Here is a 27,777-nt window from a genome sequence, read left to right as displayed (position 1 = left end):
TCCCTGGAGTGTCTCTGCAGGCTGCTCTCCACTATTGGCAAAGACCTGGACTTTGAAAAGGCCAAGGTAAGTAAAGCGTGAACTCGGATGGATGAAGGGTGAATTGTAAATTGAGTCTCCCGGGATGACTTTTCTTTTTGTGCCACGTGTCTGGGCCACTGATTATTAGTGATGGGATTGAGGAACTGAGGAGACAAAAACACATAAATCGGTCTTGTTTATTCATATACGCTCATATTCGACAGCCATGATTCATAAATGCTCCTTTTCCTGTCAGCCTCGTATGGATCAGTATTTCAACCAGATGGACAAGATCATTAAAGAGAGAAAGACCTCCTCCAGAATTCGCTTCATGCTGCAAGACGTCTTGGACCTCAGGAGGGTAAATATTAATGAATCCATATCCACACTGACATAAAGAGCTGATAACAGTCGCTAAAGGTAGTGATGAATGCTCACAAGTATTTCTGAATGAATAGAATTGCGTCATGCTGTGTGTTGAGGTGATTATCAGCGATTATGAGCGGTATGGAAATCTTGAAGGCTGACATTAATCAACATTTGAAGACTGTTTTATAACCATTTCCATCTCTGATCCACAGAGTAACTGGGTGCCTCGTAGAGGAGACCAGGGTCCTAAAACAATCGACCAAATCCACAAGGAGGCTGAGATGGAGGAGCACAGGGAACAGATCAAAGTCCAGCAGCAGCTCATGTCTAAGAAAGAGGGAGGAGGAGGAGGCGGAGGCGGAGGCAGGATGGGAGGGAACATGGGGGGCAGAGGCCCTCACACACCAGGAGGTGGCCGGGTCGCCCAGCCTCAGGATGAGGGCTGGAACACTGTGCCCATCTCCAAGAACAGACCTATCGACACCACCCGCCTTAGCAAGATCACTAAGGTAACGGACGCTTTCACTAAAACTCTTTGGTGCCGGAAACTCGCAGCAAAAATCGACCCTGTTTTGCCAAGTCCAAAGTCGTTAAAATGAAGTTGACTTTACATTAAACCTGATGGTTTGGGATTGGATGTAACTTTTTTTTTTCTCCCTGTTTCCCTGCAGCCTGGTGCTCTGGACTTCAACAATCAACTGTTGGCGCCAGGAGGCAAAGGCATGTGGGGTAGCTGGGGCAAAGGCAGCAGTGGAGGAACTGGAGCCAAACCAGCAAGTGGAGAGCAGGGTAAAACATATTCTCCAAAAAGACTATACGGTTTGGGATGCTACAGTGGTTTCAGGGGTTAATCCATCCTTTTCTCTCCTTTATTAGATTCCGGTCGTCCAACTACCAGCACCCTCAACCGTTTCTCAGCCCTGCAGCAGTCTGGTTCATTGTTGTCTTCATCAGACTCTGATCGCAGAGTTCCTCAGAGGTATCAGAAGATGTGAAAGTGAAATCTCCTGTCCTAATGCTGTGCTTTTCTTCTGTATTGTTTCACTGCAGGGAAGAGTATAAAAGTATTTCCTATCTGGATTTTTTTTTTTTTATGCACCTTCCTTCCGTTCGTCTGTAAGACTGAACCACTAATGTGCAGCTTGAACACATGGTATATCAGATCTTATCCAAAATCATATAGTTCAGATTTGATGGCACAACAACCTTTCACTTCCAACCTTCAGGTCGAGCTCCAGTCGTGAGCGTGGTGGCGACAGGGAAAGGGGCGACCGCGAGAGGGATCGGTTTGACCGATTGGATCGCAATGAGGGACGGGAAGGTCGCGACGACAGGAGCAACCGGAACCAAATCACCAAGAGAAGCTTCAGCAGAGAGTCACAGGAGCGCGGCGGAAGGGGTGGCGACAGCCGGGCATCGACTGAGCCTGTGCGTCGCGTCGCCAGCATGACCGACGACAGGGAAAGAGGAAGCAGAGACCGAGGAAGCAGAGACAGAGGAAGCAGAGACCGAGGAAGCCGGGACAGGGGTCCAAGCAAAGACCTCACAGGTAAAAAGCTCATACACCAAAATAAAAATTTAAAATGAATGTAATAGGAGGAAGAAGTTAAGTAGTATAGTGTATATTGATGAAATGACCGTGCACGATTGAGCTTTAACCTGTGTTGTTACCTTGTTTTTCTGCAGCTAAGCGTGAGAGCGCCCCCACTCCTCCTCCTTCTCTTCCTAAAGCTGGTCTGACTGAGGAGGAGGTGGAGAAGAAGACGAATGCTATCATTGAAGAATACCTCCACATCAATGACTTGAAGGTACAAAAATAAAACCGCTCACACTTGCATCCAACACTGAATTTTTACGGAAACACATGCACATTAACGGGCTTACCAGGAAATGCTCGGATTATAAAACTACTCTGACGGCCGGCATCTCTCTTCCCCCTTGTTCCGGCAACGTAGGAGGCGTTGCAGTGTGTGGCAGAGCTCAACAGTTCTGCGCTGCTCTATGTGTTTGTGCGGAACGGCGTGGAGTCGACGCTTGAGCGCAGCACCATTGCTAGAGAGCACATGGGCCTGTTGCTGCAACAACTTGTAAAGGCAGGGACATTGCCCACACAGCAGTACTACAAAGGGTAAGCATTCAACAGGAGAAACATCACAGTCTTTTTTTTTTTTTTTTTTTTTTTACATGTGCATGTAAAGGTGTTTGTTTGAAGTGAGTTTGAGTGCCTTGTGTTTTTTGGGGTTGTAGGCTACAAGAGATCCTGGAAGCAGCAGAAGACATGGCCATAGATATACCTCACATCTGGCTCTACCTGGCTGAACTCATTACCCCCATGCTCCATGAGGGAGGCATCCCTATGGGACAGCTCTTCAGGTGAGCTCAGCAAAAAATGATTTGATCCAATAGGTTTAAACAAACCTAGTTCCTTTTGATCGAGCATAGAGGCTGATAAATACTAATACCTTTAACTGATTGTTCCTCTGTTTGCACAGACTGACGTTTTATTGGTTTTAATGTATATATCAGTGAGCAGCATTTTCAGGGTGTTTGGCAGTACTCGAGCCCGAACATGACACTTGAAACCATCAAACCTGAGTCAAACACATTTACACTTTTTTCACTGCAATAAGAAAGATGTTTGTATGTCACTGACCTATCTACCTTCTGAAATAAGGAAGTTTCCTAATCCAACATATAATTGGGTCATTTATTTCCAGTAGGAAAGCTTAAAAAAGGGGGGCTAAAGATATTTTTTAACACATGAAATAGAAGAATTGTGCTTTTTTGCCTCAGGTGTAACTATTGATTTATTTATAATGGTAGTAAATAAAAAAACAGACTAATAATTCAGTTTAAAGGAAGTGGAAAGATTAATTAATTGTATCTTCAGGGAGATCTCAAAGCCTCTCGTGCCTCTGGGGAAGGCCGCCGTGCTGCTGGTACAGATCCTCAAGCTGCTCTGCAACGGAATGGTACGTCCTACATAAATCCCAAAAAGATCCGATCCTGGATGCTTCCACATCTACACTGAAAACAGTTCTTTCATTTCAGCCTGTCGTACAACAAAAATTCCCAAATACTTTGTTGAGATTCACATTTTAGATTCACTGGCTTTAATGATTCTTTTTTTTCTCATTAGACCCCGAAGAAGGTCGGAGCCATGTGGACAGAGGCTGGGCTGAACTGGAGTGATTTTCTGCCTAAGGACGAAGACGTCAACAAGTTTGTCACCGAGCAGGTCTGTAGGACAGAGCGGTACTAGACAGTAACATGAGAAACTGAAAACAATCACTCGGGCTGGGTTGGGGGCGTGAAGATGAAGCTTTTCTTTGATGGGGATAGATAGTACTCTGTTTTGTATGTTTGTTTTTTGAGACCCTTTCTTAATTCTAATTTTAGTTTTTTTTGGAGGCACAGAAGTAACAAAGGGAGATCGTAACAACTCATACAGAGAAGGCACAGTCCATAATTAGATAACTGCATACTATCTCAAAGAAAAATGACACAGAATGCGCCAATATTTTTCTGAAGTTTTTATAACATGGAAATAAGTGCCAAAACATCCTTATAGTAATTTGAAAGAAATCCACATAAGGAATCCACAGAAGGACCCTGATGTGACATGACTGCTCACTTTTATTTTTATCTATTAGTGTAGTTTACTGATCAAGGTCAATATAGCAGGAATAGTCAAGCCCTCTGCTGGACTAAAAGGTGAACTACTTCAAATGGCCTGTGGTGCTTTTAGACTGTAATTTTGTTAAAACAGGTCAGGAACACTTTGCATATTTTTTTACCACATTTGAACAAATGTTCAAAATTTTGAATAAAAAGTGATAGCGCTATGCCCCATACCTGTAACTCCATGGTGGCAGATAAGAACAATCATTAAATAAATAAAAAGTAATAGATAAAAATACACAATGAAAATGTGTGAGTATTAGTTCAGTTATGTTCTGTATACTGGGCATGTAAAGAAAACGCAGTGCATGAGTAAAAAAGATGGGACTTGTTTTGTTGTTGGTGCTGTTTCTGTTTTCGGTTCAGTTTGTTTTTAGATGTAAGATTTAAAGCCAAAAAAAAAAAAGTTTCTTCAAGCCTTCCTTTTTTTGTTACACTTTTCAGAAAGTGGATTTCACCACAGGAGAGGAGACGGAGTCAAAGGAAGTGGATAAGAAGAAAGTCCTGAGTGGAGAAGAGCTCAGCAAACAGCTGGACAGACTCCTTCAGGACAAAGCCAACAACCAGCGTATCCGAGACTGGGTTGAGGTGTGTGTGACAGTACTAGTGATGTTGCTCATGTTTTACTTTACATGCCAATACTCCAGGGTTTTTAAAGATATTAAACTTGCATGAGTAACTTAAGTTCCCTCTTTTCATTTTTCTTTTTTCTCTCTTCCAGGCTAACATGGACGAGCAGCAGATGGCTTCCAACCAGTTCGTACGAGCACTGATGACATCAGTGTGTCAGTCTGCCATCATATGTAAGTATGACGTAGAAGTGAGAGCTGTCTGTTGGTCTTTTCACCTCACAGCAGCAGCAGCTTGAATTCTCCAAGGAGAAAAAGTTTCAGTATTACTGATGCACCAATATCACAGAACGCACACCACAGTATGTGATTGACTCGGCAGCTCAGGAAGTAAACCTTCATTACGGTATGGGATGAGTTTTACCTGTGATCATGGTTTGTCTGAACATGTTTGTTACTCCTCATTTCAGGCGACAACCCGTACAGGGTGGACGCACGGCAGATCAACCAGAGGGCCAGTCTGCTGCAGAAATACCTGTGTGATGAGCAAAAAGAGCTGCAGGCCCTTTACGCCCTCCAGGCTCTGATGGTGCACATGGAGCAGCCTGCAAGTGAGTGTCCTGCTATTGGTCTGCCTCTGCTGGGAATAAAGGGTTAACGCTGGACATACAGAGGGAGACAAATACCTTACAATACAACAGCCCTATAAGAAACACTATAAATAAGTGGAGCTCATAGTTTTCAGGTTTTGACTGTTTGATTGATTATTCAGTTTCAAAAAAATCTGGTCATTACTGAGACTCAGAACTTTTTGATATTTGTGACTAAATAAGCAACAATCAGAGTTGAAGTTAAACTTATATATATATATATTTCTTTTTAACTCGAACAACTGTGAAGAGATTGTGGCTGCATCCAAAGTGATTCCCATATAATGCATTGCATTTCCTTTCTGTCATTTTATTTAACTGTCCAAACTGTCAGTGTCACATCTATGCAGTACATTTAAAAAAAAAAAAAAAAAAATACTACAAAGACATAGTGTCCGTGACATGTTCATTACTTTCTATTCACTATCCCACAATGCAATGCTTCCATTTGATAGATGCAATAGCACATCGTTCACTGATGACACAAAACAGTGAGGATTCATGAATGTCAGAAGACTTGATTTACTGCTCACTAGAGGGTAACAGTGCTGATTATGTAACGAGTCGTGAATGAGCGGCACAACTGTCTGATTCTTATGATACATTCTGATTGGTGGGAGGAAAAGTGATAAATTTGTTTCCCCCATGATTTCCGCCGCAACATCAAACCAGTGAGAAGAGCACAGACAAAAACACTGACACAGCAATAAACAGTATTGTTCTATCTTTAGTAGCCAGTAGTTGATTCATGTGATTCTTAGAAAAATGCAGTTTGAGCTCTCCACACTAAAACAGAGAGAAAAATATGTTTCCTTTGTGACAAATTTGCTGAATCTTCCTAATATCAGAAAGAACCTCTCTGAATACTGACACTTGGTGCTAATTTGTATTTGACCAGTGAAGCTGCCTTTTGTAATTGGTTCATTTTTGTCTCCTTCTCTAAGTACAAAATAATGAACTGTGACCAGACAAAAGTCTAAATAATGTCATATGCCAAACGCAGGATATCTACATTAGCAAAAATAACTGACTGAAGGACACTTGATGGGATATTTGTTTAAAAAGGACAAAGTTATATAAATGTCTTCATCACACAGCAGAAACTAAACAGTATGAGCTTGTGTTTATTTCAGGGCTGTTGTATTGTAAGGTTTGTTACTTTTTTCCCCTCCTCTCACCTGGCAGCAAACATTGGGTGAAGTGTAATTTGCTGCAACAATACCCTCGGTTGTTTCATTACCAATGCAAGATCAGTGCTGACCCGTGTGTTGTGTCTCTGCAGACCTGCTGCGGATGTTCTTCGATGCCCTGTACGATGAGGACGTAATTAAAGAGGAGGCCTTCTACAAGTGGGAATCCAGCAAAGACCCCGCAGAGCAAACAGGCAAAGGTGTGGCCTTGAAATCCGTCACCGCCTTCTTCACCTGGCTCCGTGAGGCAGAGGAGGAGTCTGACAAGGAATAAAAGACTGAACTGAAAGCTGCCCCCCCTCCCTATGGCAAAGGCGGGGGCTCTGCAGGCGGCTGTCGAGAGTCATGGACAATATTGCCAGAGAGGCAGACTCGAAATCAATCCTCAGTGAGGATAAATCTTTATTATTTTCTCTTTTCTTTGAGGGATGGACTCAGAAAACAATCATTTCTCTCTCCCCTCCCTCTCTTGCTTCCTCATTATTTCCCCACCTGCTTGTCACAGCAAGTGTCCTAATCAAATAAACTTGAAAACTGATTCAGCAGGATTGCTTGTTAACAAGGTGTGAAGTATCCCACATCACTACGAAACTCTTTTTGTCACAATAATCCAAACCAACAGGCTGCTTTTCTATGGTTATAATGCCTAACAACCTATCTGGTCTGCAAGAATAAACAGCAGGGCGTGTGGTGTAGTGGGTTCCCTGATGCGTGGGTATCATCATGCCATAATGTGTGTTCAATCCAAACACAGCTCTTCTATGTCTTTGTCCCTTACTGGAGTGTGCAGCATGTCTGAAGTGTGTTTCTATTAATTATACAGGGGGGCGAAACGTTGGTAGACAAAATGTACATGAACTAATCTTAATTTGATGGATGGAGTTTTTAAAGCAAAGGTTGTCTATTTTCTCTTCCTGTTTCCTATCATGAACTTAAAGAGGACAGAAACACGGAGGACTGATGTTGACCTTTGACCTTGACTACTAGGGGGTGGTCTTAATGCTTCCTCTAAGCCATCCTCACCCATCCCCAGTAGTGAACCACACTGACTCTTCATCTTTACCTCTTCTGTACTTAAACCCGAGCTGTCATAAAGGACACTTATTGACCCAATCACCATTAAAACTTGAAGTCTACAGAAAATTGACTTGATGAAATATATAGAGTTGAAAAAAAAACAAAAAAAAAAAAAAAAAACAACAAAAAAACAAAAACAAACAAACACCACAGAAATGATCCGAAAGCCTTTTCTACTTTAAGTGGAAACTCATTTCAGGAGCGTTCTGTAAATATATAATATTAATGATAATAATTAAAAAAAACGAACTTTTTTTTTCCAGTTTTATTTTTCAGAAACAATAAATTGCTGATGTAATTGCAGTGTATCCTTTTCCAACAGCAGTTGTCCGGATGCAGAGAGGTGCTTTAGATAATCCATTGATTATTAGTTTTATTGGAATTTTGTAAATATTTTTTTGCTTTCTTTATTTAAGAAATTATTGCTTCTTTTGCATCGGAAACTGGAAACATGAGGTAACGGAACATTGCAAATAAAGGACTTATTAAGTTGCTGAGCAGAGTTTTGTTATAAATCTGTCAAACATGTTGGATGTTCCAGTCATTTTATAGTTGTGTATGTTGTGGATATGGCTGGTTATTGGGGACTCATCAGTCTGATACTGACCTTATAAAGCAGATCGGGTTTCAGCCATGACTTCACCAAATCACATTAAATACACTTTGTGTCATAAACCTTCAGCATGACCATTGTCGCCTACATTCATTCAGTCACAGTGAACCGATAGCGGAGGTCAGAGATTTTAAATATGGGGGAAAAGAAAAAAAAAAAAGATTGAATTTGTGCACCCATAAGTCAAGTCATATGGTCATGTTAACCCAATGACCCTCACCGACCCCTGTGTTCCGCCCGTTCTGTGCATTATGTATATTTCTAATCACATGGTAGACTACATGGTAGCTTCATTATAATTTGTACAAATGCCACGAACAATTATTTTTATTAATTGTTCAGTGTTTAAAATCCCTCAGAGCCCAAGATGACGACTTCAAATTGCTTGTTTTGTCCAACCAGCGTAAAAACGAGATTCCATTTACACTCATTTAAAACAAAGAGAAGCTAAAACCTGTGACTCATTTTATTGATTAACTAACTAACTAACGGTTCCAGCTGCTGTGATTTGTTTGTGGTCCCAGATGTGTGCTTTAACACTGTCTGGCCCCAGGCTGACTGCATGACACATTAATCTGCAGTCATGCGATTAAACACTAATATATTTAGGAAAATGCTGCATGTAAAGAAAACAAATCAAATTCAACAAAAGAAAGTGTTTCTAGAAGACAGAGCCTGAATTTGAGGTAATAATTTGTTTTTAAGACCCTTGCCACATTGATTGTCGGGGGGGGGGCCCGGAGGTCTGGGGCCACGGGGCAGTAGCCCGCTTTGTGCTCTGCGCATGTGTCCTGTTATGCTGTTACACTGCAGGTTAACACGACCGATCAAATCAGGTCAAACTGGCTTTCCACTCTGCTTTTCTTTTGGCATCAGGCCGCAGTAAATTTCCACACATGAGCAGTCTGTCCATCCTGCCCGGGTCCTGTTGAGTGTGTTCACCGAATACCTGCCGATGAATGCGCTGAAATATGTCTAAAATAAAAGCTGCAGTGCTTTCTAACACCAAAGCGGCAGGTTACCGTATCTTGATGTTGGCTGCATCGGGTAGGGGTAGGGAAAGGGGGTGGTGGGGGTGGTGGGGGTGGTGGGGTGGGGTGGGATGGGATGTGACACCGCCTTGCGTTGATGACGCTTGCCATCGGGAGACATTTGGACAGCCTATGTAACCCATATACCGAGCAACAAATGGTGCGTGTGCGCCGCAGATGTGATGCTGGAGTTAGGAGGATGTTTCCGCCGACTGTGTGGCTGTAACGCTGTGCTGCAGACCCTGCTGCAGGAGGACGAGCCGCGCGGTATCATCTGTTGATCGGATCGGACACAATTAAAGCGCATTATCATGAGCCGCCGCGGTCCGACTTACAGGTAGGTGAGGAGAGTCGCTGTGAGTGAAAAGATCACAACCGGGCGAGCTTCGTTAGAGCTGTGAAGGTGTATATAAAGGGCAGGGGGCTCTTTGGTATTTCCGAGGTGTTTATCCGATGCAGGTATGGAGCTATTGGTATGCAGATGGAGACTTCAGAGGTTGCCAGGAGACCCGCTGCTGCATCCGCGCCTGTCGTGCGCTATTTTCCCCGTAATTGCAGGCTACAGGCCTGCACCCATCAATGGCGGGGTGATGTGTTATTCAACTGCTTCTGTTGCTTGAATGCACCATTTCCAGAAAAAAAAAAAAAAAAAACACACACACACACACATACACACAAACACACACACACACACACAACTCATCACATCAGCACTGCAGCTCCCTCCATTCATTCCAAGAGACAGACTCAGGGCTGAAGATGTTTTGGCTGCAGACACCTAACTCGATCCCACTTGTTGGTCCTATAGGTCACATCACTGACTCTGGGGATGTCAGAAGAGGAGGCATCACTCCTGTTTGACATGTTTAGTAACATCATGGTTACCAGAGGTTGCCTCTGCAGGGAGCAGACAAAATGACCCCAACACCTCAGGAAAAGGGGAACTTGATTACAACTGCAAACACTGCTGGGCATGTAGTTGTTATTAGGATGAATGCCAATTAGCAGCAGTTGTCAGCTGAAAAAGAGGCCTGGCAATCAGCACGGTGAAGTGTGAGTCTTTCAAATCAACATTACACATTTAACAGCTCTGGAGAGGCTAAACCATGTGCAGGTGCAGAGGTGAAAGAAAAGTGAAAATTTCACAGGGAACAGTTTCAGAAATCACAACAAACTGAGTGTCAAATAGAGGAGGGCTTATTTGATTGATCATCTTTTGATTATTTTTTGACTGATAAGATCATTATTTAGTCTAAAAAGAGTAGAACATAGTGGGGAAAGAAACCCATTTGTGTCCCAGACCCTAAGGTGATATCTTTAAAAGACTTATTTTCTCAAGTCAACAGTCCAAAACAACAAAATATTCAATATACAGTTACTTGAAAGAAAGAACTGGAACAAATAAATGTTTCAATTTTTATAATTGATCAAAACTGTTGTTTGACATTTATACTGTAGTGGTTCCAACCTGAAGGGCTGGGACACTTCCAATGAATCTGACAGATGAATCTGAGGGGTTGCGAGAAAATAAGAAATAAACCATATAAATCATATATATATATATATATATATATATATATATATATATATATATACTTTTCTTAAATTGAACAGCTTGTGTAGTTGCTACACATAATTCACAGTCAATACATTTTGGAGGTCAGAAACCCACTTTGCAGAGCTAAGACACACAAGCTGTGACGAGGGGTCACAACTAGATACAACAGAGGACACAAGGCAAAAAAGGTGAGACGGTTGACAAATGCTGCTGCCTGGCTTATGACCTAATATAATCCACATTTGTAGCAGTGTTTGCATCTGCGAGGGGTCAAGTGTTTCTTGTTTTGACTACCTGCTTGCAACAAGATTATTTAAAAGGTGAGCGCTCGCGGTGCTGAAAGCCGTGTGTCTGAGTCTCAGGAGGGAGCCGTTGCAGAGCGCCACATGCTGAACCTGTGTTGTGTGTGTGTTGAGCATGAGTGACACCTGCAGAGCTCAGGAGGTGAGTGTTTTTTAGCAGCTCTTCTGAGGGGCGTTGAACGTCACACAGAGCCGTGGGAGCTGTTCACACCTTTGTATCGTTGCCTCCCAGGTCCCTATTGGCCTGTTTGCCTCTGACACACATTTACTGTCATTTTTGACTTTATCATAAGCCTTTCACCACAGTCAGGAGCCTCTTCTTTCTTAGCTGCTTTGGGAGCAAATCTACTTAAGGATATCTGTCAAGTCATGCACGTGCTCAGAGTCGTGCTCAGGCAACATGTTTCCTGCTTGTTGAAAGACTCACCTGCCCTAAAAAACAAGACATATTTCAAGCCTCTCTCATGGTCTTCTGGCACAGATTCATCCGACCCATGAGATCTGTTATATGCAGCCAAATGTGTGTTTGTTATGGACATGGGGTTAGTTAGGTAGTGCTATCACTTTTAATAGGGATCAGCAGCTTTGGGGTGAGCAGGCCTGGCTGGAGCTGCTTACCAGAGCTGGTGACATGCCATATGTCTGCCAGTTTGCATAGAGAGTGTCACCATTGCCCTCACATCCCTCAGCCCCAACCATTTTAACTGGTTTCACCGGCTTACCATGGCTTTAGCATCTGTGCAGTAAATTTAGGGCATAGCTGTTTGCTTGTCTGCCTGGTGGTTTAAACCGGTAAACCCAAGCTGTGACTTTTAGTTGTGTTGGTTCGCTGCGCTGTGACACCATCTCTCCATGTCCATGATGAGGCTGAGGTCCAGGGGTAGAGAAATAAGGGAGGATGAGGTAGGAAAAAGTCTTTTTAACAGTATATATCTGCAGCTGTCTATCAGTATGTTTGCCACGTGAGTCGTGTCTGAGTTTGAGCTGAAATAACTGGGTAGTGTTGGAACAGGCTCACGCGAATGTAGACAAAACGGGGCTTATTTTTTCCTTTCATGCTGTGGTGCAAAAAAAAAAAAGAAAAAGAGTTTTGCAAAAAAAAAAAATCAAATCTTTCTTGCAGGTGAAATTTGAGGAGAGTGAAATGATTCCAAAGTCAGGAAAATCTCCAGCAGACTCACGGAAAAGTGTCAGCATCCATGAGTTTGCAGCACTTGCCAGATCCTCCTTAAACGGTAACAAACTTTTTTTTTTTTTTTTTTTTTTACTCTATGATTAAATATCTTAAATGTCTTGAGATACAGCTTCAGACTCTGACCTCCACTTCTCTGTTTGCAGGTATTTCGCAGGCAGTGAGGGACCATGTGACAAAGCCCACCTCCCTGGCTCAGGGCCGGGTCGCCCACCTCATAGAGTGGAAAGGTTGGCCCAAACCAGCGGGCCCTTCGCCGGCTGCCCACTCCCACTTCAGCTCCTACTGCCATCTGACCGAAGGAGAGAAGGAGGCCCGGTTTGCTGCAGGTATTTATTTCTGTGACGCATACTGTCCCTCACTGTTTTTTACGCTTTCAAAATACTTTGTGACGAGACGTGACTGCAGTGTAACTAGCTGGTGTCTGTATGTCACTTGTCTGTTTGTGTGGGCATGTGCATCCTCTTATATTTAGCTTGGTTTAGCTCCAGCATCATCTCCTGGCCGGCGCCCACCTTCTGTCATGCAACTAATCCCCTAAAACTCCTGTATGTCAGCGGTCCGCTCCGCCCTCCGTGCTGTCTCTTGGGTGACGGCTTGTCTTGGCAGCAGATGGTGGCCTATTAGACACTCTCCCAAAACACTTCACTGCCCACCAATGGTACAGCAGCTCCTGTTGTTTTGCTGTGACTCATCCTCTCTGGCGCCCGTGACATCGGCATGGTTTGATCAAAAGAGAGAGTTGAGAGAGAGAGGGGGAGGGAAGTAGGGTACACAGTGAGTGTACATTAGAAAGTCTGTATTTTCAGTCTGACAAACAGACATTTTGTTTCGTTTTCTAGATTTCGAAAAAGCTTGTGACTCGAGCTGAAATGATCAGTCAATTGACAAAATTATTTATGTGAACTATTTTAATAATCGATTAACCATTCGACTGCTGTCTCAAGCAAGAATTCAATTCAATCAATTCAGCTGCTATTAGTGACTTCAGTGGGACTTTATTCTGTTTTTCTCTATTTTATATAATTTTTAAAAATATTTTTTGCATTTTGTTAGTTAGCCATTTGATGATCTGGGATATTGTGAGAGGTTCCCGGTGTTTTATGGATTGAACTATATTCAAGAAAATAACAGGGAAATTATAAATCATTAATTTCATTTCAATCTCGCATAACAGTTTGTTTCTTGAAATTATAAATTAAGGAAAATGTGTGATACATAATATATTCTGCAACTTCCAGTATGGAAACAAAGAAAAACTTTGTTTAATATAGATATTGATATATTGGCAAAACCACCGGAGCAATCGGATTTCAGTGATTTTCATCCACTTTAATGAGTCGCAAGAACAAATCTGAGGCATCAAGAAAAGGATTAGCAGGATACAAAAGACGTGGAGAACACGTGATTTATGCTTATTTCTTCACATTTTCCTGTACTCTTTGCTTTTTCTTAATTATCAGAAAATTTTACACCTGAAAGTTCAACTAAAACAAGGGTAGTTGTATATAACCATTCAGCCATTGCTTCATTTTAAGTCACCCGAAGAAACAAAGTCATGTGTATGGAGGTAGATTTGTTCCAATATTATTCATGTGAACAGATTGACAATCTGTGCATAAATGTGTTATCTGTAAATATAAAACACCTTTCACAAATACAAAAGATAAATTTGCAAATTCACAAAAATGTCTTGCAAATGTAAAACGGATTTGCAAATAAACAACTTCCACAAATACAAAAATTATCTCTGAATATATTCAATTAATTTAGAATTAAATGAAAACTATGACTTACTATGACTTTATGCCTTACTAAGGCAAAAAATGTCATAGTATAGTACATACATAAATTAATGTTTCAAGTGTCTTCTCCAATTTAATTTAATGCCTCTGTGATGTTTACATGAAAAGTCATTGAGCATGAAATAGAGAGGATCAGGAAGAAACATGAATGCATTAACATCTGTGTTCCTATTAGGAGTGGCTGAGCAGTTTGCCATCGCAGAGGCTAAGCTGCGTGCCTGGGCGTCTATCGACGATGATGACGAGGAGGAAGACTCCAACGATGAAGACACCCACAACAATGGACAGACTCACACCTTCTCCAACCAGAGCTCAGGTATCCACTACGCATCCATTTTGTTCATTTCATCTCATTTCACTCATCGTCTTCATTTTGTGCGTCATCACTGACAAAACGCCTCATCTCCCTGCCCCCTCCCCCAATAACCCACCCATCCTCAGGTGTTCTGACTCTTTGCTCCTCCCTCAGACGACGCCACGTCCAATACTATCACCGGAGCGCCACGCCAGCCTGAGGTGGACGGCGGTGAGGCGCCACCCTCCTCCGATAGTCCCCTGGGCTCCAGCAGCAGCAGCAGCAGCAGCAGCCTGCTCTGTGGTAGGCCTGCATCTCACAATGACCCACATTCATCCCAGACCAATTCACCTACTTTACCAAGCGACTGCATGAGTCCATTCCTGGAGGAAGAGGAGGAGGAGGAGGAGGAGGAAGAGAGGCTGGGCAGTCATGAGGAGCAGCCGGCTCCTTTGCAGGAGCAGCACAGCGAGGTCTGCATCCACCACAAGCCTGAGTGGAGGCCTCGGGGCCGGAGCAGCAGGTTCGACTCCTGCTACTCCACCTCTCACTCCGAGTCCCCCGGAGAGGAGGACGAGGAGGACGAGGAGGAGGAAGGCAGCGTGTTTCATGATGGCCGAGTGTGGCACTGCAGCCCGAGGAGCTTCTTCTCTGATCGCGCTTCTTCTGGAGTGGCCTCATTCGATGAGGAGGAGGAGAGGGATGAAGAAGAGGAGAAGAAGGAGGAGAAAGAGTATTTGATGTGATGTATTGTCCATCTTTATGTCTCTTTGAGTCCGTGTTGATTCTGGATATGACATAATCTATTCTGCTTTCACTGTAAACCTCTCTCCACCTCCTCCTCCTCCTCTCCTGTCCTTCCTCTGATCATGTCTCCTCCACTCGCTGCCTTCTGTCTCATCCTCCAGGCCTTCCATGTACTGATCTCCCTCCACCGTTGATCGCTGCTGTAAACAGTATATATATATATATTATATATATTATATATATACACATATATATGTATATATATATATTATATATATTGGAGAGTTCAACCAGAATGTAAAGCTGTTGTTCAAACTGAGTTTTGTACATTTTTTTTGTCATGTGAGTCATGTGTTGCTATTGCGTTGGTTTTCTATGGATATTTTGTAGTGTTGTTTTATTCGGGGTCATGCTGTGTCATGTGGGGTAGGGCTATGTTTGATACTGAATGTCTGAGTGTCCTACGTATATAAATACGATTTTTTTTTAAAGAAAAGTCTTTGTCCTTTTTTTCCCCTCCACACAAACACAAACTACACACACGAGGAAGAAACACAATTTCTCATCTTTTAAAGGTGTTTTTTTTTTTTCCCCTTTCAATTTAATCATTCACTCATGTACAAAAACAATTTCATGTTCTCTGAAAAATAACAATGGCTGTTGGATTTCAAATGCATAATTCTCCTATGTACAGAGCGTGTACATAGATCTCATCCGTGTATTTTCATATGTACAAAGCATATACAGGCCAGTGCCATATAAAGGGAGATACTACAGACTTATTGCTTAACTAGATACGCTGCAAATTAGCTTATACACTCTACATTTAACTCCTTATACGTTATCTTATATGGCGAGCACTACTACACATTCTATATGCAAACAAAAAGTTGAGACGTTAATAAATTGTTGCACAAATGTTTACACAGACAAAAATGAGCCCGAATTGGTGCGCTGCTGTGATATCACATAAGATTGAAATATGGCTCAAAATTGTTGCATGAAGCTAAAATACTTACACCCATTTGAAGGTCGTAACAAGGACTCACACGCACACACTTTGCTCTACAACAGTTTTTGGACTTGTGGGTTTATCACTGTGCTTCATACAGTGGTTACACTTCTCAACATTGTATTGGAGGCCAGGCTGGATTAAATGTACTCTGTCATAAAGATATGTGTAACATATCAAGGTGTAAATATCTACAGGCCGCATACAGTGCATGTGTGTGTGTGTGTGTATAAGTGTGTGTGTGTGTAAGTGTGTGTGTGTGTGTGTGTGTGTGTTTTGTGTGCTCTGTACAACAGCCAGTATCTTCCTGTCACTCGGAGCTCAAGTGTTGTTCCTTTATCATGCTAGAAACACGTTAAACACAGTAAATTCACATAGCAGGAGATGCAGAGGCAGTTCAAGAGACGAGACTGACAGTCTACATTGCCCTTATTGAATCAGCCTCTATAAAGCCAAACAAGGCTACATGTGCAGTAAACTATATTCATGGTAATTACAATGTGCTTCACCATTATTTGGAGCCCTGTACTAAGCTTAGTGGACCTTTGGAAGCTGCCTTTGTCATCGTGTGAATAGATCACAGCTGATAGTGGATTTTTGGGGGCTGATTAAATACAAATGTAAGCTGTGGCATGTAACTCTGTAGAGTCTGCAGAGTGTTGTAAACAAGGGAGTCTGGACAAACTAAAGATGATATTGTTGCCATTAAATCACCTGTTAGTGCATTAACACTCTATAACCAACAGCTGTATATCTTAATATTATCAGCAAACATTTCAACAACCCTCTGATGTATTTGTCCAGTGTTAGTGAATAGGTAGTTGTTTACCATCATGTGCTCATTAGAATAATTTTCCATGTCTTTGTTCTGCTGTGCTTTCTTCTCTATTATTTGCCCCTTTTATTTATCACCCTCCATTATTTGCATGTGACTTGTTTTTCTCTCCTTATAATGTTTGCAAGTCATGTTTGTTTATGATGTGTAAGAGTCTGGATCACATTTCTGCATGGCAAGTGAGGTGTCAGAAAGTCACACACACACACACACACACACACACACACACACACACACACACACACACACACACACACACACACACACACAGGGATATTCTATATTTGTTATTGCCATCAAATCCCATGAAAAGGCCAAACTAGTATTTTTCTGTGTAACCAAAGCCTGATGTAATTTATTCCTGCGCGCCATAGAGCTCCACTGTTGTTCCTAAAACAATTAAAAACACAACAAAACATGTTTTTGCACCGGTCGACATGATCCTCCATCACACTAAACATGCGCACTGTCGTTTATTTTTGAGTCAAATCCCACAAATATCGTCCCACTGCTGTTAAAAACGTGTTATTTACTTCAATTACGTTTGCTACAAACCAGTGTTCACCTACTCTAGGACATTATTTTGCTTTTTTTTTTTTAATAGTGATCCTCGTAGTTACACTGGGTGACATGTTCCTTTATCACGATGAATTTGGATAACGTCCCACACACAAAATCCTAGTTCTGTAAACACTCACTAGAGAACAGAGTGTGTATTAATCCACAGCTGAATATAGTCCCCAATAAAAGCACTACTTGATCTTGAAGGGTTAGGGTTAGGGTTAGGGGTTAGGGGTTAGGGGTTAGGGTTAGGGTTAGGGGTTAGGGTTCCTAATAATCTGTTAAATAATCCTGTTAAATTATTGGGAGAAATGGATCCGTCGCAATTACAAGCCACTAGTACAAGAAAGTCAATCAGTATCACGGACCAAAAACTATGAAAATGCATCATTTCTCTTGGAGGTCTTATATACACAGTCAAATGTTGCTCCGTAATTGGAACCGTCACCAAACGCAGTGACACGGACAGAAAGCGAGGCGTCATCAGTTACGTCATACATCTAGAATGATCCGTGTGTCGATGCGTGCTTCCCCAGGAAAGCTCAGTTAGACTTGAGACACGCTTCGAAACCTCAACTTCTCATATAACATCACTTGTTGTTTTCAGACCTAACTGATGCTGACTCAAGTGACATCATGATGCGTAAACTCAATAGCGTTTCCGTTTAAAGATTCATGAATGAATGAGCTTGGGGCTGAGAGTCACAGAAAGGGCAGGTCCGTCAGAAAGAGTTAGAAGACGGACAAACCCATTGTTCCTTTTGGTCTTTTCACAGGATGTATTGACAGAAATAAAAATATATAGAATAAATCCAGGTTTATCCTTTAAATAGGCGTCTGCGCAGTAGAATACTCAATGTCACATCTACCCAAGCTCACTCTCACTCGCTCACTCACACCACAACGTTAGAAACTCAGGTATCTAGGCTGGACTTGGAGTTGAGTGTGACCTCTACAAATGTAAGAAACGTCAGTATTCATGAGGCGACAGTATGGATCTGGTCATTCTGATTGATCCTCAGTGTGGGCGGGGCTACCCTCTCCCTCAGGTTCTGATTGGTCCTTGTTCAGAGATGGACTGCTCTGTTCTTGCTCTGTGTTGTCTGGCTCCGGAGTTTGGGTGGGGGGGTCATAGTCACAAGCCAGCTCTGATTCCTCAGTGTGGGAGGGGCTGCAGTCAAAAGTAAACTCGGACTGGTCCTCGGTGAGCGAGGGGCTTTCCTGGAGCACCAACTCCGACTGATTTGTGATGTCGTCGGGGCTGGTTTCAAACTGCAAATTGGTTTGGTCTGAGAAGTTGACCGGGATCTCTTTGTATTGGAGATCAGGCTGGTCCTCCACGTCAGGAAGGTTGGGTTCCCGTGGCAACGAGAGCCCCCTGTGGCGGATGCACAGCTTGTGTAGTTCAGTTACCTCGGATACGCTTGTGGTGTTCCCACTGTCACGGAAACTGGCCAGCGGAGGACGAACTTTGACTCCAGTCACTGTCACCGAGCCCTCGATGGCCTTACGCAGCTGCAGAGCCAATAGGCGGCATGGAACAAGAAAGAAAGCACAGCCAGTGGAAGCATAACATGAGGCACAGACAGGGAATAGGAAGAGAGAGGGTGAAGTTTAATGATCATAGGCAGAAAACATTCTCTATCAGACCTCAACAAATGAAGGAAACGCACCTCTTTGAGAGAGACCACTCCGACCAGACGTCCCATGCTCGTCACATAGGCGTGATCCAGACCCAGCAGAGAGAAGATAGTGTGAGTCTGTGGAGGAGGAGAGTTGGGTCATGGCCTGGATACAGACTCAGGGGGTTCACCTGGATTTTGGGTCAGAGTTTTGTAAACCAATAACACTGGGATCAGTCCGCATGATGTTCTTGCCTCTCATGACGGTCACTGTGTCAGACTAGAGTCATAAATTCTTGCTCTTGTGAGACATGGCATGACTACACTTTGGACACTAACTGGTCATAGCTTGCCGATTATGAGTCATGTGACACGCAGAGGTGATCGCAATGAAGGACCTGACACCCAACAAATATGGCATCACTGTTTTATAAAACTGTAAGTGAAACTATTCACAGTCATTCAGCAGTGCAGATGGGCTCTGTCTTTATCCTTCCCAGCTGTTAGGAACAGGGTGAGTGTGTGGGTGTGCAGAGGTTGATGTTGTATACTCCCGATCCAAGGGTGACAGCCAAATGGTTACAGGTTCACTGGAATGAAATAAATCATCATCCCTCTCTCGCTGCTTTCCTGTTTTTATAGCTTTGTATAAAAAAAAAACAAACAAACAAAAAAAACAGCTGTGTTTTCCTCTGGGTCAGTGTGAAGGAAAACATTGTGAGAGTTGTCACAATCTGAAGCTATTTTTGTTCCTAACACCTCATGTCTGTCCGGTTGGGGTATTACTGGGGTGATACAGTTTAGTCCGATCCCAGCATTAGTCAAAGAACTGAAACCACAGTGAGGAAAGACACCAGAAGTATGTCACCAGAGAGGTCCTTCAGGTTAGGCTGATACTACACAATAACACTACATTTGGAAAGCATCTGACATATTTCCGGAGGACTCAGTCAATAAAAAAAACAATGCTTTGCTCATTTTCCCGGACATTTATTGTTTACAATTCATATTTCATGACGATGAAAACTACCTGCTGTGGTGAAAAGGTTGATTTCTTTTCACAGTGTGTTCAGGGGCTTTTTGCTGATATCTTACCTTATGCAGAGACGTTTGCTCCACCAGCTGGAAGGGTGCGGGATCAATCTTGCAGTTCTTGAAATCCACCGGTTCATCGAGCTGCTTCTCCTCCCACTCTGCTATCTGAGACGAGAAGGGTGACGAAACACTGAAAACTTCTAAACTGTGACTCGGAAAACTCCATTTTGTACATTTTAAAAAAAGGTTTGTGTAGGTCTCACCTCTGATGGAGTCATGCAATCTTCCACCTCAGTAGAGTCCTAAAAGACAAAAAAAAAAAAGGGTAAGACATACATTGTCCCTACAAATACACACACACACACACGCACACACACACACGTGTAAAACAGAGCTACACAGCATTATGTAAAGTAAATACAAAGTACCAACACATTACACTGGGAGCAATCTGAGTAGTGTATTTAAAATACACAACTGTAAACCAATGAAACTTTTATTTCTTATATCCACTAGAGTTTCTAAGGCAAAGCTGAAGTTATGTCTTATGTTTTGCCGAACAACCAATTGCCCCCCAGGGACAAATAGAGTTGAAACTGAACTGAGGTTGGTTTATTGATCACACAGTGCACCAAGTGCCCAGGAAATCATAGCACCAATAACTTTAAGAATCAACCATCTTGAAACAGAACACAAAACCATTTCTCCACATCACACAACCACACAGAACAAGCATTAACAGCAGTTTGAGTGAAAGCTGATGAAACATTTGGTTCAACACAAACAATTAAACCTTTATCACTTAACAAAATGCCCCACCTCTCTCTCTCTCTCACACACACTTTCTCTTGCTCTCTCTGCAAAGCCGCTCTAATGCTTTGGTTGGTGCACCACAAATACTTTGGTCCAGCGCTCACTACGTGCGTGTCGCAAGGCAACGGTTACTAAGCAACAGTCTCTGGGCGGCAGACAATCTTACCGCCATGGAGATCCTCACTCGTTTGGGCCTTGGCTTTCTTTTTTCAGGAGGAGCCGGCCCAGCCGGGCTCTTCCAGACGAGGAGAGAAGGCATCAACACAGCACAACATTAACACAGCATCAGTGAAACTGGACAGTTTTACCCCTTTAACATGGTGTCACTGCAACATTACATCGCAGCCCGACTTCTACTGGGAGAAGTCTCCGTGATGTGAGCACAATGTTGCTGAAAGGGTATAATTACTACACCACAGATGAAGGTGAGGGCACAAAATCTGTACAAGAAACCCAATGTTAACACAGCATTGGATGACAGACACACTGCCAGAGTAAAGGGTTTTAAACACCGTATATTTAAGCATATCTGTTAAGGAGTTTGACCACTTATGTTTTCCTTAAAATGTCCCCTTAAGTCCCCTAAAAAATTTTAAGCCAAGTATTCATGTATTCTAACTGCATATAAGATTTCCACCCATTAATTTAAGATAAACATACCAATAAACTTAATGTGATGCATCTTTGTAAAAGATAAATTAGAAAAAGTAGAGTGAGATTCATGTAATAGGACTAATGAATCCTAAGAACTAGGTTTATATTTATATTGCTTTAACCTGATATTTTGACTTGTCACAGTAGGGAAAGCACTGGTGTAAATAAAAGAATTAAAAATGGCTGACTTCCATTTAGCTGCTTCAGTTTCAGGGTCCTGGTGTTGGTCATACTGCCTCACTGTCACACCGTCATGACTTACTGGGACACATAAATAGAACAGAGCCATTGTTCACGTTATTAATAACAGCAGTGCTTTTCCTTCTGTCACAAGTTAAAATGTCTGCTGTGGAAAAAACCTATTCAGCTGGAGAGACGTGTCTTTTGTGATAGGTTTATCTTGCATTTTTCATTTGCACAACAAAAGGTAACGACAAACATGCTGTTTGTGTTTACTTTAGAAAATGGTTAAAAAAGAAAATTGCCAATTACGCTTCCAAAGAGGCTGGAATGACATTCAAATTACTTGTTTTTTCCGACCAACAGTGTAAAACTCTGTTTTCAATTTACAACGACATAAAACAGAGAAAAGTAAAAATTCCTAATATTTGAGAAGCTGGCATGAGAGCTTTTTTGCTTCATAAATTAAATGAACTTCAGTGATTATCAAATTAATAGCGATTAATTTCAGTGGACTAACTAATAAATCAACTAATCATTTCAGCTCTACTTAAATAGTTTCAGCTTCTAAAGACAAAACGACTGTGCTATATGATGTGTGAACTGAGTGAAACATTAAAACCCAAGAGTCAAGGCTTTTTGTAGCTGCACTTTTATGTGCAAATATTCTAGATGTCTTTATACACTTCATACACATTTCTCCAAAACACAGCCTGACATGTCTTTGGAAACTTTGATCTCCACTAGAATTAAATAGATGAATAAATAATAAATAAATAAAACTTCTGTGGGTTTGAATGTTTGGCCACATACAAGGTTTACAGTGACTGACCCACCAGTGCATCAGATTTAACCAGAAATGCTAAAATGTAGGATGTTCAAAAACGTTTGACTGGCAGTGGATGTGTTGTGTAGTGAGGGGGCAATGACTCACACAAGGTTTAAAACTAAAAAGCTACGACCACAGCATGAGATCTCACAGGAAAACCCTGCTGCCTGCGGGTGGATCCTGCCTGTCAGCAGGAGGAGGAGGAGGAGGAGGAGGACGGCATATGCGTGGACTCAGAGAGAGCACACACACCCTTACGTACAAAACATGTCACATTCTTACAGCACACTTGCACCCATGCATTTTTTTTTATATCCTCCTCTCTTTCTCGCTCTTGTGCTCACCTCCAGCAGCTCCTTGTCTTGGTCAGCACAGGAGAGGGTTTGAGAGCCTCGGAGAGAAAACAACAATCAGCTTTTATTAAATTTGGATTTGAATTCTGACCCTTTTTTAAAAAAAAAAAAAATCAGTTTTATGTATTGCACATCAGTGCTCCTCTGAGTGTCCTACTGTCAGTGTGAAGTACATACTATTTGGCGTCTCTGTGTCGCTGATGGCGGACACAGTTTTCAAGGCAGATTTCAGTGGAAGCTGAACATTGGAAACCACTGGGCTGAAGGAAGAAGACTCCTCTGTGGAGATCTACATGGAAAATATATTAACAGAAGAAGCCAGACACAAGCGCACATGCACACACACACACACACATAACACAGAAGAGACAAATACGAGCACATGCACGTAAACAAACAGGACAGCACAGGTAAGGGCACAGACGACAGAGACACAGAAGACATGTGTTAATGTAAAAGTAGAAATAAAGGACATTGATACAGTTTGTAAACACTTACCACAACAGCTGTCCAAAAACTCCATCTGTGCCTTTACCTACTGCTACATGCTCCACACATGCTGTGTCTGATCCAATTTTAGTCTATCGCTACAACCCAACCCAAGCCAGACTTTGCCCCAGCCCAGCCCTGGCGCCCCCGGATGCCTCACACCTGTTGGGTGCTCACCAGGAAGCGGACCCCTTGGCGAGCGCTGGTCGAGGCGTTGATGTGGGTGTGGGCGCAGGGCGAGCTGGGGGTGCTGTCGGAGGTCATGCTGGGCAGGTGATCGTGGGTGCCGTTGTCCTGGGCCAGCTGGCGGAGGTACTCCAGCCTCCGCTGATGTCCCAGCTGAAGAGCGAGCAGAGACTGGAGCTGCAGTCGCTCTATGGAGCCCAGCAGGATCATGGAGTCTGAAGGAGAAAGAAAGAAAGAAAGAAAGAAAGAAAGTTAGTTAAGGATATAAGTTGAAAAAAAACAACGCAGAGAAAGCACACAGGTGAAAATGACAAAGGAGAAATAAAATGATTAAGATGACGAAGATGAAGAAGAAGAACTTTGCCAAAATAAAATAGTCTAAAATGGTAAAAGTAAATCTCCACAGACATCCAGAGCCAGCTTTCATTTATTTCAAGATGGATTGTAAAATGCAATACAAGACCTGTTAAGTTGGCCAAAAGTATCCGGACAAAAATTACAGCTACATTATATGTAACTGTTGAACAAAACCGCATTATTACGCTGCTGTAACAGCCTCTGCTCTTCGGGTTTCAGGTTTTGCACAAGATTATAGACCTGGCTGCAGGGATTTGCTCCCATTCAGCCACGAGAACATTAATGAGGTCCGACACTGATGTTAGGCGATAAGGCCTGGCTCATTCCCCTCCATCTCAAGTGGAATGGGATTGAGGTCAGGGCTCTGTGCAGGGCAGTCGAGTCCTTCCACACCAAACTCAGGAATTTATTTCTTTATGGACCTGGTTTTGTGCATGGGGGCTTTGTCTTGCTGAAACAGGGAAGTGTGTCCTATACTGTTGCCACAAAGATGGAAGAACAGTATTGTTTAAATATAACCGTATGCAGGGGCATTAAGTTTTTCTCTTAATTTGAACTAGGAGGCCAAGCACGAACCACGGGAAAAAAGTACAGTTATTGTGAATGCATTTACCTCGGGATTCAACCAGGGCCAGTGTTTTGAGCTGACCAGTGAGCAGCATCTCCTGCAGGTCCCGATAGGAAGAGTTAAGAGTGATGTAGCGCACATCCCTGACCATGATGTCCTCCACACGGATATTATACTTCCTGAGACGTGGAAGAGGGGAGAAGATATAGGGTTAAGTGAAGAGAAGGGGCAGCAGGGAGAAGTGGAAACAAGAGAGGGGAGGAAATGAAAGGCAAGACGGGTAGAAACAAGATGAAGAAGAAGAAAGAAGAATCACTGGGAAAAGAGTGAAGAAACAAGGGACAACTGGTGGGCGGGACCAGCAGGGACACAGACTGGACACACTGACTCACTCGTGATGTCCCATGCCCAGCTCAGGCAGATAAGGAAGTTTCTTGATGCGGATGATGGAGTCGTACAGAGACGGTTGGAGCGCCTGGGCCACGGCGTTGGCCAGGATGACTGCGATCATCACAGGCAGGATGTGGGAGATCTGACCGGTCAGCTCAAACACTATGACCGCTGTGGATACGGTGTGGGTGACTGCTCCAGACAACGCTGCAGCACCTGTGTAGGAGGGAAGCGAATTAAAGAAGAAATCATTTGCTGTGTCTCGTCTCTTTACAGCTGTTCACATACAGTTAACAGAGGAGGATTTAGCGTGCGCTCAATTGTGTTTTCCACAGGAATTAAAAATGACTGATCATTATGTAGTGAAAATAATTGTGCATGATTAATCAGAGAAGAGTTTTCTGCAAGACTGCAAATCCAAACAGGATTTTCTGCAGGATGTCGTTCTAATTCATAACATTTAACGGCATCCTGTCGCACTAACCAGTGAGTCACGACCGTGGCAATCTTGTATTGAACGATTTTATATTTTACTTTGGTCCAAAATGTAATGTTCAACTTAAGTGGAATCAATTTTCATCAGTCACATTCTATAAGCTGGTATGAACTGATAAAAATGGCTGCAGCTTTGCAGCCGCAGCGATTTCAATCATGCAGGAGAGAGGAAGAGTGAAAAAATGGTGGGAAAATTTGTTATCAAGACAAATTAGATATGAAATGGTGAATTAAAATACAGTGTATGAAAAAGAAAAAAGCTTTACAGCGACTCACCAACTACAGCATAACCACCAGGAACTATGGGATACACACTGCCGTCAGCATGTATACCATCAGGAAACATGGTTGCCATGATCTCTCCAACGAGTCTGCCAAATGCTGCACCTGCACATGACACACAAGTTATTTTCAGACGTTCTTACAGCTGCAGAAGAAATCAATAGAAAAATAGATTTTATTTACCAATAAGGAAAACTGGCATGAAGGCCCCACATGGAACAGGCATGGTGGTGGCCACAGCAGACATCCAGAACTGAAACAAGGAGAGACAATTTTGTTTGAGAAACCATAAACATCAAGTCATCATCGTCAGATGCTACAAGTGCCAAAGGCCTACCTTCATGATGATGAAGAGGATGAGCGTGATGAAGACGTTGACCTGGGGGTGTTTCCAGGCATGGTGGTGGCTGATGTAGTCGAACTCCTCGGCCACGCCCTGACGGCACCACGTGCGGTTGTCGAACAGCGCGACCAGAGACTCATGTTGCGTCAGCTGACAGGTTAAGCCAAGGGAAATGTTCTGAATGACTGTTTCTTACATCCTCATACCTGACTGACCTGGCAACACAAGGTCAGCAGCAAAGACTGTGGTGGGATCCACATCTGCTGGAAATCCCTCCTAACAAAAATGCTTAATTCAAGAGATATTTTAATTATTTTACTGTTTGCATCTAATGTATTTACCCAGGACTCTGGAAAGCAGTAATGGTATTTCGGTCTGGACCATGGTGGTGGCAGTCACCCTACAGCCATGCTAGCATTGAGATTGTTTCACCTGCTTCCAGTACAGCTACACTTGTTTCAAATATTTTCTAGAAACAAAAAAGTGTAACTTTCTCGATACCAGTGCAGCAATCTCTTTTATTGTGTCTTGTTTATCAGCTTTCCATAAATGAGCATCGCTTTCTGAAAAGGAGGAAAACTGCACTGGAACAAAAAATTCTCTCAACCCACTGGCAGATTTTTTTCCTTCTTGTTGTGAGTCTGAAATGCTTAAAATGAAACTATATGGCTTGCTATGCAGGATGACTTTGCAGTGTGGCAGGTGCAAGGGCAACTTTGGCTCAAAACACTGTGTGCTCTATAATCCAGCCTACAGAAGCTCAGACTACATTTCACTTTTTTGACATTTGTATAAGTTTTCCAGTGGCAGCACAGCACAATGTGTCCACATCCACTCATTTTGAACCACAAGCTTATGTCTTGATTTTATTTTTTCAAAAGTACTGTGATGTTGCATCCAGCAGGTTTTGCATTAAGCAACTCTTAACATTCATCAGGCTGAGAAGCGTGGGTAGAAAAGCCTGAATAGAAAACAATACTAACACTATGGCGTAAACATCAGCATCAGTTTTCTGTTATTTGCATTTGTTCAAACAATAAAGAAAAAAGAAAATATTTGATTTAGATTTTTGCTTCGTATTTTTAGCCATAAGATCTGCACGCGCTCTGTGCACTGTGACTCTGCAAAGAACATTGTCTTAACAGTAATCCATCAGGAAACATGGCAGCATTCAATAACTATAAGCTATCAAATATGAGGGACAAAAAAAATGACCCACAACCTGACACCAGCTCTCACTTCATTTAAAATTACCATCAATCATTTAGCAACAGTAGAGACATGCTTTCATACTGTCAGAAGAGTGTGAAAGTACATTCCCACCTGTCCAGCCATGAACTGCCCGAAGCCCGGAGGGAACGTGAGTGTGGAGACGAGCAGGGTGACGAGTGCAGGATACACCAGACGCCTGACAGGGAGAGAGGGACTGCGGGGTCATTAATGGGTGTGCTTGTCACGCTGTATGTGCATTCTTGATTTCTGGGTGGTGACGATGGAAAGGCTAAAAATAGCTCCCTGTGATGTGGGTGAAACTGACCCAATTTGTACAAGGACTTTACCTAAATATCCCAAAACTACATTAACATTGTGACACAAGACACCAAGCCAATTTTAAACACAAGATCAGGGGCACATGAGCAAGATTTTGATCTCTCCTGGATATAATTACAGTT

The 27,777-nt window shown here is 42.6% G+C and overlaps 3 protein-coding genes and 1 non-coding gene across 15 annotated transcripts in view; 3 read left to right on the top strand and 1 right to left on the bottom strand.

The window, feature by feature from the left end:
- The window catches only part of eif4g1a (eukaryotic translation initiation factor 4 gamma, 1a), a 22,373-nt gene extending 14,135 nt beyond the window's left edge, over positions 1-8,238 (top strand). For all 7 annotated transcript variants that reach the window (XM_056390714.1, XM_056390716.1, XM_056390715.1 and 4 more), the window contains 15 exons: positions 1-66; positions 278-382; positions 603-899; positions 1,062-1,179; positions 1,267-1,369; positions 1,617-1,939; positions 2,077-2,198; positions 2,346-2,518; positions 2,638-2,763; positions 3,281-3,362; positions 3,530-3,628; positions 4,516-4,659; positions 4,793-4,874; positions 5,111-5,251; positions 6,573-8,238. The exon at positions 1-66 is cut by the window's left edge and continues 171 nt beyond it. In XM_056390714.1, coding sequence (XP_056246689.1) covers positions 1-66; positions 278-382; positions 603-899; positions 1,062-1,179; positions 1,267-1,369; positions 1,617-1,939; positions 2,077-2,198; positions 2,346-2,518; positions 2,638-2,763; positions 3,281-3,362; positions 3,530-3,628; positions 4,516-4,659; positions 4,793-4,874; positions 5,111-5,251; positions 6,573-6,754 — 2,163 coding nt within the window. In that variant the 3' untranslated portion in view covers positions 6,755-8,238. The remainder of the gene's footprint in view (positions 67-277; positions 383-602; positions 900-1,061; positions 1,180-1,266; positions 1,370-1,616; positions 1,940-2,076; positions 2,199-2,345; positions 2,519-2,637; positions 2,764-3,280; positions 3,363-3,529; positions 3,629-4,515; positions 4,660-4,792; positions 4,875-5,110; positions 5,252-6,572) is intronic.
- On the top strand, positions 117-193 carry LOC130179539 (small nucleolar RNA SNORD66). The gene has a single exon (XR_008829298.1). It is a non-coding gene; the product is annotated as a small nucleolar RNA SNORD66 (small nucleolar RNA).
- A 1,057-nt stretch (positions 8,239-9,295) lies between the features above and the next one.
- Positions 9,296-17,238, top strand: fam131aa (family with sequence similarity 131 member Aa). The gene is made up of 5 exons (XM_056390732.1): positions 9,296-9,538; positions 12,185-12,296; positions 12,400-12,582; positions 14,234-14,374; positions 14,528-17,238. The coding sequence occupies exons 2-5, from the start codon at positions 12,206-12,208 to the stop codon at positions 15,097-15,099; spliced, it is 987 nt and encodes a 328-aa protein (XP_056246707.1). The 5' UTR covers positions 9,296-9,538; positions 12,185-12,205; the 3' UTR covers positions 15,100-17,238.
- The window catches only part of clcn2a (chloride channel, voltage-sensitive 2a), a 41,642-nt gene continuing 29,533 nt past the window's right edge, over positions 15,669-27,777 (bottom strand). For 2 of the 6 annotated variants that reach the window (XM_056390725.1, XM_056390720.1), the window contains exons 12-25: positions 27,428-27,530; positions 26,099-26,254; positions 25,945-26,014; positions 25,756-25,866; positions 24,987-25,200; positions 24,640-24,773; positions 23,646-23,884; positions 23,172-23,283; positions 22,986-23,032; positions 21,145-21,213; positions 20,429-20,467; positions 20,226-20,330; positions 19,182-19,268; positions 15,669-19,023 (exon numbers count right to left, since the gene is read on the bottom strand). In XM_056390725.1, the coding sequence (XP_056246700.1) occupies positions 18,511-19,023; positions 19,182-19,268; positions 20,226-20,330; positions 20,429-20,467; positions 21,145-21,213; positions 22,986-23,032; positions 23,172-23,283; positions 23,646-23,884; positions 24,640-24,773; positions 24,987-25,200; positions 25,756-25,866; positions 25,945-26,014; positions 26,099-26,254; positions 27,428-27,530 (1,999 nt within the window). In that variant the 3' untranslated portion in view covers positions 15,669-18,510. The remainder of the gene's footprint in view (positions 19,024-19,181; positions 19,269-20,225; positions 20,331-20,428; positions 20,468-21,144; positions 21,214-22,985; positions 23,033-23,171; positions 23,284-23,645; positions 23,885-24,639; positions 24,774-24,986; positions 25,201-25,755; positions 25,867-25,944; positions 26,015-26,098; positions 26,255-27,427; positions 27,531-27,777) is intronic. The other 4 variants (XM_056390721.1, XM_056390723.1, XM_056390724.1 and 1 more) reach the window with 4 other exon arrangements.

This window comes from Seriola aureovittata, chromosome 12 (genome assembly GCF_021018895.1).
Source record: "Seriola aureovittata isolate HTS-2021-v1 ecotype China chromosome 12, ASM2101889v1, whole genome shotgun sequence".
NCBI lineage: Eukaryota > Metazoa > Chordata > Actinopteri > Carangiformes > Carangidae > Seriola > Seriola aureovittata.
The sequence above is the reverse complement of the archived record's forward strand: the minus strand, read 5'-3'. Positions and strand labels throughout refer to the sequence as shown.

Bases quoted from the DNA above. Each gene is read 5' to 3' on its own strand.
- fam131aa (XM_056390732.1), top strand. From the start codon at position 12,206: ATGATTCCAAAGTCAGGAAAATCTCCAGCAGACTCACGGAAAAGTGTC. The intron at 12,583-14,233 runs GTATTTATTTCT...TGTTCCTATTAG, and splicing joins GGAGGCCCGGTTTGCTGCAG to GAGTGGCTGAGCAGTTTGCC. The intron at 14,375-14,527 runs GTATCCACTACG...CTCCTCCCTCAG, and splicing joins CTTCTCCAACCAGAGCTCAG to ACGACGCCACGTCCAATACT.